We start from the raw sequence: 17,035 nt of genomic DNA on the forward strand, positions 1-17,035 counted from the left end.
AATATAAATCTACTATATCTCAGATTGGGTAATACTGAGGAATGTACTTATGGGGTGAATATAGCTGTAAATTAATATAAATCTACTGTATCTCAGATTGGGTAATACTGAAGGCAGAGGGCGGTAGATTCAATGACATAATGAAAGCTGCAATAGACCCCAGGGTGACCGACAATAATGGACAATATCTGTCAACAATTTTTTTTTAATCGTCAATCATCTTAATACATTTATTTTAGGAGAAGGGGGAATTCAACTTCATATTCGAGTAGTTAGAGTTTATCCAATAGCAGTTTTTCAATTAGAAATAAAATGAGTAAAGTTGGTAATCATTTTACGAACAGAACGGCACGGTCAGGAGGAGAAGCTTGATTTCCAAAAGTTCCAACCATTAGTTCTGTCACGGCTGTTTAAAGAAGAGGACCAAGGTGCAGCGTGGTGAGCGTACATTTTCTTTAATTAATAACAATGACTCCGAACAAAACAATAAACACTACAAAAACAAACCGTGAAGCTAAAAGCTATGTGCTCTAAACAAAGTCAACTTCCCACAAAGACAGGTGGAAAACAGGCTACCTAAGTATGGTTCTCAATCAGAGACAACGATAGACAGCTGCCTCTGAGAACCACACCCGGCCAAACACAAAGAAATAGAAAACATAGAACATAGAATAACCACCCCAACTCACGCCCTGACCAAACCAAAATAGAGACATAAAAAGGATCTCTAAGGTCAGGGCGTGACAAGTTCTTGAGACAGGGGTGTCTCTAAAACTGTGTTGTATTCGTTAGGTATGTCATAGCTCATTTTTAAAGATGAATTACAAGATCAAAACATTTGTCAATTCATCATTACCCAAAATTCCATAATCCTCACAGTCCTTATAAGGCCCCACCTTTACCTCCCTGGGACGACACAGATTTGGGCATGTGCACCTGTGTAGCGTGATAACAAGAGCTATTGGCAGTCCACTGGAGAGAGGCCAAACCTTGTCCAATCACAATCCACCTGCAAGGTACATTTCAGGCTAGCAAAACATATGCATGCATGCTCAGGTTTACCCGAGTCCTTAGTCTAGTTTCATAAAAGGATAGGATGTGTGTAATGGCTATTGTAATATGATAGCAGCATCCCACTGAAATTCTCAAGTTTGACATTTTTTACATTTTAGTAATTTAGCAAACACTTATGCAGAGCAACTTACAGGAGCAATTAGGTTTAAGGGCCTTGCTCAAGGGCACATCAACAGATGTTTCACCTAGTCAAACCAGAGACCTTTCGGTTACTGGCCCAACGCTCTTAACTGCTAGGCCATGATGTCATTTCTTGAAAAGGCCTTGGTTTGGAAATAGTATGTGGGATTCAAACTTGAACCAGAGGTTAAACTACAGAGCAAGGCCTAACTTACGTACCACTTGGTCCAGAGGTTAAACTACAGAGCAAGGCCTAACTTACGCACCACTTGGTCCAGAGGTTAAACTACAGAGCAAGGCCTAACTTACGCACCACTTGGTCCAGAGGTTAAACTACAGAGCAAGGCCTAACTTACGCACCACTTGGTCCAGAGGTTAAACTACAGAGCAAGGCCTAACTTACGCACCACTTGGTCCAGAGGTTAAACTACAGAGCAAGGCCTAACTTACGCACCACTTGGTCCAGAGGTTAAACTACAGAGCAAGGCCTAACTTACGCACCACTTGGTCCAGAGCCGTAGACCTCATTTCTAACATTGTTTTGCACTGAAGGCGTTAGTTCCCAAATTAGAATGTGGTGTACAATGCACTTAGCTAGCAGGCTCTCACCGGGTCACAGAGAGAGTCCAGAGTGACTCTGTGTTTAGTCCTGAACATTTAGCCTGAGAGACCCTGGACGTCTCCCTGGATGTGTCCCAAATGGCACCCTATTCCTTATTTAGTGCACTACTTTTTACCGTGGTCCAATGGCACCTTATTCCCTATTTAGTGCACTACTTTTTACCAGGGTCCAATGGCACCTTATTCCCTATTTAGTGCACTACTTTTTACCAGGGTCCAATGGCACCCTATTCCCTATTTAGTGCTCTACTTTTGACCAGGACCCATATTGCTCTGGTCAAAAGAAGTGAACTTTTCAGCAAATAAACGATCCACAGGAAGGAGAGAACCCAACATGTTTTGTCATTCATCCATCCATTCAATTCATTCTTCATCTTAAATGGAGAGATATGGACTCCGTGTGCACAACGTTGCCAACATTTCTACACACTCGTGGAACTCCAGGTCACTGCATTTGGAAGTTAACGGATGTCAGGCACCTCCAGGAGCTGTTTGTCTCCAAGCAGCCTCTTCTGCTCTAAGGGCTTTTGCAGACAGAGATGTGCTCCAGTTGGAGTCTTACTGGAGAAATCCTGAAAGCTCAAGCATCTGTTACCTTGCTGTCAACAAGTGGTATGAAGAGGGGTAATGATGCGAACATACTTACATCAGCCATCCACACTGAGAAATGACATTTGTAGACGCTGAAGACTTATGAATTTTGAAGTTGCATTTTAATACTGTGTTGGTCCCAACAAGGCTTCCAGCTGCTCAATTTCATTATTTTATTCAGCTTTTTTATTTTATTACTTTGGCAAAACAGGCCTGGTCAAAATGGCTCTCCTGAGGGGCACGAGGAGTGTTAACAAGCTCCTACATTTTGGGCTGGGCCAATGGGGTCTGCTGCTCCCCTCGTTGGAGCCCAACTAAGCCCCAGTGAAGGCTGGAGGCCATTTGCCCCCCCTCTCCTCCCTCCACTGCCTCCTCTCTCGTCTTTATGAGCGTTTGGAGTGGCTGGGCTGGCCGTTGCCAGGAGAAGCGGATGTTGAAAAAGGAGAATCCTCTGTGAAAGGTGGCTGTGATTCGGGGGGCACTGTGGGCTCCTCGAGGGCTCCACTGTCGCAGAGACAAAATAATCAGCTAACTCCTCAGTCCAATGTCGCGCTGTCTCTTTCCCCTCTCTTTCCCCTCTCTTTCCCCTCTCTTTCCCCTCTCTTTCCCCTCTCTTTCCTCTCTTTCCCCTCTCTTTCCCCTCTCTTTCCCCTCTCTTTCCCCTCTCTCTTCTCTCTCTCTCCACTCTTTCTCTCTCTACTCTCTCTCCACTCTCCCCTCTCTCCCCTCTCTCTCTTACTCCTTTCTTTCTCTTTCTGTCATTCTCTCTACCTCTGTTTCTTTTTCTCTTTCTTTTGGTTTCTTACTGCCCTTCTCTTCTCTTTCCCTCTCTCTCGCTCTCTGTGTTTCTGTTTCTGTGCATCAGCCCATTCTACACGGGTGGGAGGGGGAGAACATGGTATCTATTTTTTGATTAATACCAGCGCTCATTATCAAGGGAGGGCTTTGTTGTGTCAGGTGTCAATGGTAGGACATTAGGTAGTGCTGGAAGGGTCATGTTACAAAGTGCCTTTTGAGCAAGTCGGACAAAAATGGCCTTGAAGGGTCCTAATGTTAAGAGTTCTTCTTCATGGATATTGACCAGGAATATACACTAGTCTAAATTTAAAGGCACAGTGCAGTCAAAATTCATTTTTTCCCTGCATTTTGTATCATATCGTACAACAGCTGATGAAACTAACACTGTAAAATTGTGAACAAAGTTGCTGGTTAAAAATACAGTCTACACAGGACGTTCTAGTCAGCAGGTTTTGCATGAGGGGAGTTTCAGACCGCCTGGTAACATCACCAGGTGTTCAATTAGTTAATATACCAATAATAGACCAATAACAAAGAGTTCCAAACCTCTCTGCCAATAGCAGCTAGTTTTCAGTTTCCCCCCTCCCCACAGACCAGTTCCAAACAGTCCAAGAAAAATTATTGCTTGAGAAATATTTTTTTTGTTAAAAAGCTATTTTTATTTATTTTTTACAATTTTTATGGAGAACTATTACAGTAAGGTACTTAATTGTTACACATAAATTATTTGATATTGATATAAAACATCTGCATTGGGGCTCCCGAGTGGCGCAGCGGTCTAAGATGTGTCACGCCAGACCCTGGTTCGATTCCAGGCTGTATCACAACCGGCCGTGATTGGGAGTACCATAGGGCGGCGCACAATTGGCCCAGCATCGTCCGGGTTAGAGTTTGGCCGGTGTAGGCCGTCATTGTAAAATTATAATTTGTTCTTAACTGACCTGCCTAGTTAAATAAAACAATAATAATAATAATAAATAAATTGGGCCTTCAAACTGAATATTACAGATAGTACTTGAAGTAAAATAAAGATCACTGATCACTGAGCACTGAGCAGCATTGGCTTTGTTGTAAGTTGTGAGCCTCTAGACTCATTACTTACTGCCGGTGAAATTGAAGTATCTCGCGGAGCCGTTGTTAACACTGAAACAATTATCCACTCTTTCTATTCATTTGTTACTCGGCGAACATAAATTACTATGACTTCCTGCGCTACGACAGGCATTCATTCATCTTTCTCCCCCCCCCCCCCTTAGGACACTGGATAACTTTTTTTTCTCTCACCAAGGTCAGCTGTCAGATTCTCTCTCTCTCTCTCATGCTTCTGGCCATTGAACATTAAGCGTAGTTTAAAGATGGCTGATTTAAACAAGCAGACTTTTTTTCTTCTCTTACCTGTTTTTATTTTAGGAAATGGTTTTGTGCCTTTTCTGAGGTAAGCTTCTCCAAGAAAGAGTATGTGTATTATGTACATTGTAAAAGTAATCCCAGGCGTATTTCCACAACAATGGGACGATCATTTGACATGGGAACTCTCCATCCGTGTTGGTTTTGGCTCCATTACTAGCCATAACTCATCCTCCCTCTTCAGAACGTATGGCTATAGTCAAATGTAGCGCACTATATAAGGAATAGGGTGCCATTTGGGACTAGGACAAGGAACGTCCTAGCTGCGGAGATCCCTGTGGAGTAATGCTTTGATACTGGTAACACACACACACACAGGCAGCCAAGCAGTCTCTTCCTTACAGACATAACATTCCTCACTGAGTCAGTTTTGGTTAGAGTGTTGGGCCAGTAACCAAAAGGCTGTTGGTTCGAATGCCCGTGCCAACAAGGGGAAAAATCTGTCGATGTGACCTTAAGCAAAGCACACCATCATGCTGAGATCATCCGTTCACGGCGGTTGAAATCAAACATCTTAAATTTGTACTCATCAGACCAAAGGACAGATTTCCACCAGTCTAATGTCCATTCCTCGTGTTTCTTGGCCCAAGTAAGTCTCTTCTTATTGGTGTCTTTTAGTAGTGGTTTCTTTTCAGCAATTCGACCATGAAGGCCTGATTTCACGCAGTCTCCTCTGAACAGTTGATGTTGAGATGTGTCTGTTCTGAGGCTGGTAACTCTAATGAACTTATCCTCTGCAGCAGAGGTAACTCTGGGTCTTCCTTTCCTGTGGCGGTCCTCATGAGAGCCAGTTTCATCATAGCGCTTGATGGTTTTTGCGACTGCACTTGAAGAAACTTTCAAAGTTCTTGAAATGTTCCACATTGACTGACCTTCATGTCTTAAAGTAATGATGGACTGTCAATTCTCTTTGCTTATTTGAGCTGTTCTTGCCATAATATGGGCTTGGTCTTTTACGAAATAGGGCTATCTTCTGTATACCACCCCTAACTTGTCACAACACAACTGATTGGCTCAAACGCATTAAGAAGGAAAGAAATGCCACAAATGTACTTTTAACAAGGTACACCTGTTAATTGAAATGCATTCCAGGTGACTACCTCATGAAGCTAGTTGAGAGAATGCCAAGAGTGTGCAAAGCTGTCATCAAGGCAAAGGGTGGCTATTTGAAGAATCTCAAATATAAAATATATTTTGATTTAACACTTTTTTTTGGTTACTACATGATTATATATTTGTTATTTCATAGTTTTGATGTCTTCACTATTATTCTACAATGTATAAATGAGTAAACATTTATAAAAACCCTTGAATGAGTAGGTGAACCAAACTTTTGACTGGTAGTATATACTACTATTCAAAAGTTTGGGGTCACTTGGAATGTCCTTGTTTTTGAAAGATTTTTTTTTTTGTCCATTAAGATAACATCAAATTGATCAGAAATACAGTGTAGACATTGTTAATGTTGTAAATGAGTATTGTAGCTGGAAACGGCTGATTTTTAATGGAATATCTACATAGGTGTACAGAGGTACGAGATCTTCAGTTTATTGGCAATTTCTCGCATGGAATAGCCATCATTTCTCAGAACAAGAATAGACTGGCGAGTTTCAGAAGAAAGTTCTTTGTTTCTAGCCATTTTGAGCCTGTAATCAAACCCACAAATGCTGATGCTCCAGATTCTCAACTAGTCTAAAGAAGGCCAGTTTTATTGCTTCTTTAATCAGAACAACAGTTTTCAGCTGTGCTAACATAATTGCAAAAGGATTTTCAAATGATCAATTAGCCTTTTAAAATGATTAACTTGGATTAGCTAACACAACGTGCCATTGGAACACAGGAGTGATGGTTGCTGATAATGGGCCTCTGTACACCTATGTAGATATTCTATTCTATTAAAAATCAGCTGTTTCCAGCTACAATAGTCATTTACAACATTAACCTCTAATTCCTCCCAAACCCGGATCCGGGAGCACCCCATCAGTAAAAAAGCTGACTAGCATAGCCTAACATAGCGTCACAAGTAAATACTAGCATCTAAATATCATTAAATCACAAGTCCAAGACACCAGATGAAAGATACACATCTTGTGAATCCAGCCATCATTTCTGATTTTTAAAATGTTTTACAGGGAAGACACAATATGTAAATCTATTAGCTAACCACGTTAGCAAAAGACACCACTTTTTTTACTCCACCAGTTTTTTACTCCATCAGTAGCTATCACAAATTCGACCAAATAAAGATATAAATAGCCACTAACCAAGAAACAACTTCATCAGATGACAGTCTGATAACATATTTATTGTATAGCATATGTTTTGTTAGAAAAATGTGCATATTTCAGGTATAAATCATAGTTTACCATTGCAGCCACCATCACAACTCTCACCAAAGCGACTAGAATAACTACAGAGAGCAACGTGTATTACCTAATTACTCATCATAAAACATTTCTTACAGCAAATGAAAGACACAGATCTTGTGAATCCAGCCAATATTTCAGATTTTTTAAGTGTTTTACAGCGAAAACACAATATAGCGTTATATTAGCTTACCACAATAGCAAACATCACAACAGCATTGATTCAAGCCAAAAATAGCGATAACGTATAAACCACCAAAATATATTAATTTTTTCACTAACCTTCTCAGAATTCTTCAGATGACAGTCCTATAACATCATATTACACAATGCATATAGAGTTTGTTCGAAAATGTGCATATTTAGCGGCACAAATCGTGGTTATACAATGAGAAAAGTTGCCAAGCTGCCCAGAAAATGTCGGGAGAAATCTTTGGAGAGGCACCTATTCTAATCAATAAATAATCATAAACTTGACTAAAAAATACAGGTTGGACAGCAAATGAAAGACAAATTAGTTCTTAATGCAATCGCTGTGTTACATTTTTAAAATTAACGTTACTACAACATACAGCGTGCGTTAAAGCGAGGCTACACTGAAATTAATGGCGGCTTATGCATTTAACATTTTTCAACAGAACAACGAATTATCAGCATAAATAGTTCTTACTTTTTGATGAACTCCCATCAGAATCTTGGGAAAGGTGTCCTTTGTCCAAAAGAATCGTTGCTCGGTTGTAGAATGTCGTCTTCAACGTTGCAATTAGCAGTAAACAGTAGCATGTGAGCCAGAGATACCCAACTCCCTAGAACGCCACAAAAATAAATACCCGAAAATCGCAATATACTGACATAAACTGATATAATTCGGTTTAAAATAACAACATTATGATGTCTTTAACGCCTATATCGAATAAAAACACAGCCGGATATTTCTAAGAGCTATAACCGAAGGTTCTAGTACGATATGCCAAGGTCCTCCCTGCGTCAGAGCGAAGAGGGAAAAGACCAGACACTTCCTTTCCAAGCTATTTATAAACTTTCAGATCTGCGTAGAGACTCCATTTCAAGTCTCACTATTCGCTAACAACCAGGGGAAGGCGTATGCAGTGCATCTCAACCAATAGAAGACAGGCAGATTTATAAACAGATCTCAGAACAGCTTGCAGAATTCTGCATCCTCACATCCACATAGGAAAATTGCTCTAAGTCCAGTTCTGTTTCACTCACAGATATAATTCAAACGGTTTTAGAAACTAGAGAGTGTTTTCTATCCAATAGTAATAATAATATGCATATTGTACGAGCAAGAATTGAGTACGAGGCAGTTTAATTTGGGAACGTAATTATTACAAAGTGCTAACAGCACCCCCTATTGACAAGAAGTTAACAATGTCTACACTATATTTCTGATCAATTTGATGTTATTTTAATGGACAAAAAAAATTGTATTTTCTTTCAAAAACAAGGAAATAGCTATATATATATATAGACATCACAAATTCGACCAAATAAAGATATAAATAGCCACTAACCAAGAAACAACTTCATCAGATGACAGTCTGATACACAAAAACAGAAATATACAAAACACACAAGGAAATGTGAATCAAACTAATTACAGCAAAAAAAAATATTGTTTCAGCTGTTTTTTTTTTTAAGGTACTGTATATATATATATATATATACAGTACCAGTCAAAATGCAAGCAGTTCAATGAATTATATTAGCTGACAAGCCCTATACGCTCATCAAGGACGGGTATTTGAGTAGTTTTGCAGTCATTGTAGAGGAAGGAAATAGTTTGCGTTTCAATGCAATTGAAAGTCCATCATCCCATTTTTAAATATTATTTTTTAAGAATGTTGCCCAGTCAAGGATAAAGCTGTTTTTTATGAACACTTCAATTGAGTCTTCTCTGAATAGAATTTAAAAAATGGAATTGCAAAAAAACATATTTAGATTTGACATAATTGGGTTGAGAATTGATTTGATTAAAGGCCCATTGCCGTGGTAAAACTTCAGTCAAATTAATGGGTCTTGCAATGTATGGAATTTGCATGAGGTGTTGCGCTCTCAGATCCTAGCTGTGCTTTTCAGCATGACTTAACCAGACCGTGGGAACTGAGCTAAACCTTTGGTTTGCGTCCCAAGTGGCACCCTATTCACCTTACAAGTGCACTACTTCGTAGTGGACTACACCAGAGCCCTATATGCCCTGGTCAAAGTAGTGCACTACATAGGGAACAGGGTGTCATTTAGGATGTATCTTTGAAGGAGCTCATGTACATATCAACTTTTAAACTCCTCTCATCGTCATGCACTATAACTAGAAAAATGTTAGTGTGATGTTTTTCAAGTGAAGACTTGCAGGAAGTTGTAATAATAGTTTGTGTGCTTGACATATTTTCATTACACTGAACACTACTAAAGGTGATAAATCCTAGGAGTTGGATCGATTTGAAGTGAAGACTAGTGAGATATGTCTACCAGATGGACATGTTCTTGAGGCTTCCAGGGCCATGCCCAGTAGGGAGAAAAAAAATTAAAACTGAAAGAAACGGGGGAGGTACTACCACAATTTGTGCAATAAGAAATGCACATTTTTCTAAATACATTTGCTATGGTGTGCCCTACTGAACACAAGCCTTCAGTAGGACACAGCTGATGTGCTGTCTGGTGACCCGGGGCCTTCAGTAGGACACAGCTGATGTGTTGTCTGGTGACCGGGGCCTTCAGTAGGACACAGCTGATGTGTTGTCTGGTGACCGGGGCCTTCAGTAGGACACAGCTGATGTGTTGTCTGGTGACCGGGGCCGGGGCCTTCAGTAGGACACAGCTGATGTGTTGTCTGGTGACCGGGGCCGGGGCCTTCAGTAGGACACAGCTGATGTGTTGTCTGGTGACCGGGGCCGGGGCCTTCAGTAGGACACAGCTGATGTGTTGTCTGGTGACCGGGGTCTTCAGTAGGACACAGCTGATGTGTTGTCTGGTGACCGGGGCCTTCAGTAGGACACAGCTGATGTGTTGTCTGGTGACCGGGGTCTTCAGTAGGACACAGCTGATGTGTTGTCTGGTGACCGGGGCCTTCAGTAGGACACAGCTGATGTGCTGTCTGGTGACCCGGGGTCTTCAGTAGGACACAGCTGATGTGTTGTCTGGTGACCGGGGTCTTCAGTAGGACACAGCTGATGTGTTGTCTGGTGACCGGGGTCTTCAGTAGGACACAGCTGATGTGTTGTCTGGTGACCGGGGCCTTCAGTAGGACACAGCTGATGTGTTGTCTGGTGACCGGGGCCTTCAGTAGGACACAGCTGATGTGTTGTCTGGTGACCGGGGCCTTCAGTAGGACACAGCTGATGTGTTGTCTGGTGACCCGGGGCCTTCAGTAGGACACACTTGTGGAACGTTCAGATATAAATATGCTATGTAAAAACAAACATGCCTCTGACCTGTAGAATAAGGAGAATCGCTTCAGCTCTATTCAAGCCATTTCAATCTGCAATGTTCGACAACGTTTGGCTACTGAACGTAGCCCTGTGTATGTCAGGCCATGGGAGCTGGGGATTGGACTGGACAGGGCTAAAACGCTCCTCCATTGCCACTCACTCATTAATGTGCTAATCGCTAATTGCCAGCCCCGCAGCACATTCCTAACCCAGTTGTGGGGAAATGCTACTGCAGAGTAATCATAGTTGCATCCCACATGGCAGCTTATCCCCTATATAGTGCACTACTTTTGACCAGAGACCTATGAGCCCTGGTCAAAACTAGTGCACTATATAGGGAATAGGGTGGCGTTTGAGACGCAGACCATGTGAGTGACCTCAACTTGTCCAGCAGCTATGTTTGGGCTTCTATGTGCCAAAGTGTGGTTTCCTATAAGATGAACTCTCTCTCTCTTTCCGGTACTTTTGGAAAGCAATTCTTAACGATCGTAAAGTTTTTTGGGGGGGAAAATCACTACCATAAATCTGTTGATCTTTTAGATTTTTCTTGGATCAAAAACTGAACATATGAATGAGTGTTTGTCCCAAAATAATGTCCAGATTGTTTTGAAAAATAACCTGTTGTGAATTTTGACCATGAATATAAATCATGATTTTTCTGTGCACATATGTATTTGTATTTTTTCCTAATTCCTCTGGGATAAATAAATACATCTAATTTTCAATAGTGCCCTGAGACCAATTCGGCAGTAATTATCCATTGTGTGATCGTAAACATCAGTAGAGCACGTAACTAACATCTGTAGCACATTGGTCTAATGACAAATCAATAGGCAACGTTTATCCTTTGTTGTGATGGAGTCATTTCTAGCCAGGCTCACTGAGAATCGATCTTTGTTCATCTTGTAGCAAGACCAGCACTCTTGGTGGCAGATGTTGTATGGAATACAACAATATCATAGTTTCATCAAAACTGTTTGTTTTTTTTGCTTTTGGCCATGGCAATTTTCATCAGATGGTATATCCTTCTAGTCACTCTAAAGCCTTGTTCCCAAAACGGCTGTATTAAATTGAGGTTTTGGATCCACCGTTGTGTTTGGCAGAGTTTATGAAGACTCCTTTCTCATTCTGTTCTGGGTTCCCGAGTGGCGCAGTGGTCTAAGGCACTGCATCTCAGTGCTTGAAGCATCACTACAGACACCCTGGTTCAAATCCAGGCTGTATCACAACCGGCCGTGATTGGGAGTCCCATATGGTGGTGCACAATTGGCACAGCGTCGTTAGGGTTTGGCTGGTGTAGGCCTTCATTGTAAATAAAAATTTGTTCTTAACTGACTTGTGTAGTTACATAGATCTAAAATTGTATGTGACTCCAAGCATTGAGACATGACAGTTGTTGGATCATTCTTTGCTGCACATTTAGCAAGATGATAGGATCATTTACTAACAGAAACATGTTCAGGTGTTTAATATTTCAGGTGGTATATTGTTTGATGTGTCAGCAACACTGTAGTCAGTATCACCAGGTTTCTGTGCAGACACCTGGATCTAAGGCAAACCAAGGCAGGGTTATGTGAGTTCTGTTCCCTCCTAACTCTGGTCTCCTTCCTGTCTCTGCAGCAGAAGCAGATCCTAGCTTATCCCAGCCAGTGGAGTCTGAGGGGCTGGCAGAAGCTCAAAGTGGAGCAGCACCCACAGCTGAAGGTAACCCCCCCCCCCCCCCCCCCCTCTCCTTCTCTCTCTCTCTCTCTTTATTAAAGTGGAGCAGCACCCACAGCTGAAGGTAACCACCCCCCCTCTCTCCTTCTCCTTCTCTCTCTCGCTCTCTCTTTATTAAAGTGGAGCAGCACCCACAGCTGAAGGTAACCACCCCCCCTCTCTCCTTCTCCTTCTCTCTCTCGCTCTCTCTTTATTAAAGTGGAGCAGCACCCACAGCTGAAGGTAACCCCCCCCCCTCTCTCCTTCTCCTTCTCTCTCTCGCTCTCTCTTTATTAAAGTGGAGCAGCACCCACAGCTGAAGGTAACCCCCCCTCTCTCCTTCTCCTTCTCTCTCTCGCTCTCTCTTTATTAAAGTGGAGCAGCACCCACAGCTGAAGGTAACCCCCCCTCTCTCCTTCTCCTTCTCTCTCTCGCTAACTCTCTTTATTAAAGTGGAGCAGCACCCACAGCTGAAGGTAACCCCCCCCTCTCTCCTTCTCCTTCTCTCTCTCGCTAACTCTCTTTATTAAAGTGGAGCAGCACCCACAGCTGAAGGTAACCCCCCCTCTCTCCTTCTCCTTCTCTCTCTCGCTCTCTCTTTATTAAAGTGGAGCAGCACACACAGCTGAAGGTAACCCCCCCCCTCTCCTTCTCTCTCTCTCTCTTTATTAAAGTGGAGCAGCACCCACAGCTGAAGGTAACCCCCCCCTCTCTCCTTCTCCTTCTCTCTCTGTTTATGGCTCCACCCCCTCTTTTTCTCCTTTCCCTAATCATGATTTACTATAGGAGTGTACATGAGCTGTAAACACACACACACATATTTACTTGTTATCAGTTCGTACAGCTGTTTACTGTCAGACGGACAAATTGACTGACAGACGGACTCCCCTTATCTCGATCTGAAGAGTAGTTGTTCACGTTACTCTGAACCCGGTGTGGTGTGACAGAGCACAGGATCTCTGGAAAGAACATTCCAGGCTTCCAGACCCGCCCTGGCCTAAAACCTCTCCCCAAAAGGCTCTGCAGAGACCTGCTTCTTCTCAAGCGCAACGATGTCCTCGACTCTCCTGTTTCTTGAGTGTCTCTGTATGCGTCCCAAATGACTTCCTCATTTAATGCACTATATAGGGAATAGGGTGCCTTTTGGGACACAGCCTCGGGTTCTCGGTTAAAGATGCACTATGCAGAAATCGCTCCGCTATTTCCTGGTTCCTAAAATCAAATCAAATGTCAGTTTGTGACAAAACAAACAAGTGTAGAGAGAGTCGTTGTGTAGAGAGAGTCGTAGTGTAGAGAGAGTCATTGTACCATCTAAACCGCTGTGAAATATATTTTCCATAACCAATACTATTGTATTTTCTGCTCTTTGAAGCTGGTGTACATAACCAAAAGTCAAATACGTAAAAAAAAAAAAAAACGGGAAGCATACATAATTACGCATATAGAACATATCTACCGCTTCTTAGACTTGCTTTCAATGACAGATCTATGACACACATTTCTATGTGAATTTGGTTGGGTCGCCCAAAAAGTTACATATTGCAGCTGTAAGAAAAGCTCTCGTTTGATTCACTACGCAGTTCAATGGAAGGTCCCGGGTCGAGATTAAGTTTCAAGTTTTAATGTCACGTGCACAAGTACAGTGAAATGTATTTCTTGCGAGCTATAAACCCAACAATGCAGTATTCAAAATAAATGTAGTACTAAAAATAACAAGGTAGAACAAAAACACCAGAGAAATAGAAATAAGAACAGGAGAACCTAAGAAGCGATATACAGGGTCAGTTCCATATTAACAATGTGCTGGGATACTGGAGTGATAGAGGTAGATATGTATAGGGGTAAGGTGACTATATACAGGGTCAGTACCATACTATATACAGGGTCAGTTCAGTATCGTATTAACAATGTGCTGGGATACTGGAGTGATGGAGGTAGATATGTATAGGGGTAAGGTGACTAGGCATCAGGATATATGATAAACAGATTAGCAGCAGAGTAAATTATGATTTTGTGTGTGTGTGTGTGTGTGTGTGTGTGTGTTAGCTATTTAGCAGTCATGGCTTGGGGATAGAAGCTGTTCAGGAGCCTGTTGGTGTACCACATGCCGTGTGGAAGCAGAGAGAGCAGTCTATGGCTTGGGTGGTTGGAGTCCTTAATGATTTTCCGGGCCTTCCTTTCACACTGCCTGTTATAGTGGTGCAGGATGGCAGGGAGCTCGGCCCAAGTGAAATACTGGGCTGTCCGCACCACCCTCTGTAGCACCATGCAATCGAGAACGGTGCTATTTCCATACCAGGTGGTGATGCAGCCAGTGAAGATGCTCTCAATGGTGCAGCTGTATAACTTTTTGAGGATTTGAGGACTCATGCCAAACCTTTTCAACCTCCTGGGGGGGAAGAGGTGCTGTCGCACCTTCTTCACGACTGTGCCCGTGTTAGTGGACCATTTTAAGTCCTCCAGTGATTTGGACATCGAGGAACTTGAAGCTCTCGACCCGTTCCACTGCACCCCCGTTGATGTGGATGGAGGCGTGCTCGCCTCCCCGTGTCCTGTAGACCACGATCAGGTCCTTGGTCTTACTGACATTGAGGAAGAGGTTGTTTACCCGACACCACACTGCCAGGTCACTGGCCTCCTCCCTGTAGGCTGTCTCATCGTTGCAGGTGATCAGGCCTACCACCGTCGTGTCGTCAGCAAACCTGATGATGGTGTTGGAGTCGTGCGCGGCCACGCAGTCATGGGCGAACAGGGAGTACAGGAGAGGACTAAACACACACCCCTGGGGGACCCCCGTGTTGAAGGTCAGCGTGGCGGCACGGCAACCTGCAAAACGAAAGCCTTTTGGAGTTGAACAGAGCTCCCATCCCTTTGCAGCAGGGCCCTCACAGCTCATCTCATCCCATGCTTAAGTTCAGAAGAGGCTGCTGGGGAGGAGCTACAGGAGGACTGGCTCATTGTAATGGCTGGAATGGAGTCAAGCACATCAAGCACATGGCAACCACATGTTGGACTCCATTCCATTTCTTCCATTCCATGAAGACATCCTACTATAGCTCCTCCAACCAGCCTCCTCTGCCTCAATGACTCTGGGTGATTGCAGACGAGGGAAGCCGTTATGTCGGAATAAAGCATTTGTTCTGAGAGTTCCTTTAGCCGTTTGTCCCCCCCCCCCCCCCCCCCCCATCCCCATTCTTATCTGGATCCTGGAGTGGAGGCGTGTAGCGGAGGCCCCCTCTATTCTGTCATGTTGATACAGTACATTTGTTCCACATAAGAACTGATTCCTGGCCAGATTGGCTGAGATGTTCAGAATGTGTTAGACTAGGGCTGCAAGAACTGATCCTAGATCTGTTATGAAGGACGGGAAGTAACTGGAGCACAGCCATTCTACAGCCCTCCACCCAAAACCATACTCCAGAATTCATAATGAAAATCAGCCCACAGTCCTATGTTATTAGGATAATTAATGACGACCAGACAAACTTTGTAATAGCCCCCCCCCCCCCCCCCCCCCGAATGGCTGTACAAACGTCAAACGCAACATAGCCATGATGTGTGTAAACCCTGGATTGCTGATGCTATGTATTGGCAAATGTGAGGCTTTGAAGCCACCGACAGCCATATTGGCACGGACATCAAACACTACATAGCCCTCCCAAACGCAGAGATCTCCATCTTCCATGTGCAGCCTAATTATGTCGTGGAGAGCGGTGGGGGTTTGACGTGCGTTGAGGGCGCCCCCCAGTCAACTGCGTGCATAACTCAGGATATCATTTATCCTGAGTTAGGAGGGGGGGGGGGGTCTGTTTAATACCAGCGGAGGGGAAATGGAATGCTGCACCATGGAGGCTTTGTGTTGGCCATCGGTCCAGGGTCTTGGGACACGGTAGTAGTTTTCAGAGGAGCGGGTCTACTCTTCACATTCGGAACAATTCATTCAATTAAAAACAAATTGAACTTTGGAGAGAAATCAAAGCTCCCTAATCTCAGTGTTTCCCTCTCCTTTGACAGATGCAAAGGAACGTTTTGGTTTGTATTAGTAAGGTACATGGGTTGTTAAGACCAGGTTAAGTCCTCAAACAGTGGTTGTTTGAATTTGCCCAAGTCATACCGAGCCAGTTTCTTTTCACAGTGAATTTGGGTAGTTGAAAGGAGATGGGATACAGTGATATCAGCGATGGAGGGGAAATACAGCCATGAGGGTCATAGGTGGGGACATGGGGTGGGATTCGATGCTTTGGAACGGCCATTGTGTGTTTTGGAAGCATCAACACCACCGCTGTGGCATGATCCAACACACATACCCAGGCATTTCTAAGACTGAGGTTTCGTTGGCCTGGTCCGACAGGGTGGCAGCACTGGGCTTTAGGAGGAAGCTGCTTTTCATTACGTCTATCTCTCGGGGAGAAGTAAATCACTCAAGCCTTGATATTTGATACACAACCGTGTTTGCCACAAGAGCCCCGGCACTGGACACAAAGTAGTTTGGCTTTTGACCAGGACTGATGATGGAATACTCAGAGGATTTTAGTGGACCAGACCCAGTTACAAGCGCATGGGGGCTGTTGCAGCTGGAGATGTATTTCATTACGCCGAGGATTGGAAAGAAAGCATCGAGTTATCGATACAAATGTACTTTAACAGTTCTTTGGCCGTGTTTCCTGAAAATAAACGTATTCGCCTCTTCTTGCCTAAAGACAGCATGTTACGTGTTTATCCCAAACTAAAACCCTCCTGTCATTTTCACCTCTTAATGAGCTCCTCCGTTTGTTTCCGGCGTACTTTGGCTCGTCCAGTGGCGCTGCGTCGTTGAAGTGTGCAACGCCCTGTCAGCACTCAACACGTTGTTTACTGTCCTCCAATCACCACTGCACACAAACAGTCAAACCCATTTGGCTCTGTCTGCCA

The 17,035-nt window shown here is 43.3% G+C and overlaps 1 protein-coding gene across 1 annotated transcript in view; it reads left to right on the forward strand.

Annotated features, from left to right (window-relative positions):
• Positions 1-17,035, forward strand: part of ror2 (receptor tyrosine kinase-like orphan receptor 2) — a 140,243-nt gene that overhangs the window by 85,548 nt on the left and 37,660 nt on the right. The window contains exon 2 of the mRNA XM_038970244.1: positions 12,047-12,130. Within this exon, the coding sequence (XP_038826172.1) occupies positions 12,047-12,130 (84 nt within the window). The remainder of the gene's footprint in view (positions 1-12,046; positions 12,131-17,035) is intronic.

Source organism: Salvelinus namaycush, chromosome 31 (genome assembly GCF_016432855.1).
Source record: "Salvelinus namaycush isolate Seneca chromosome 31, SaNama_1.0, whole genome shotgun sequence".
NCBI classification, from domain to species: domain Eukaryota; kingdom Metazoa; phylum Chordata; class Actinopteri; order Salmoniformes; family Salmonidae; genus Salvelinus; species Salvelinus namaycush.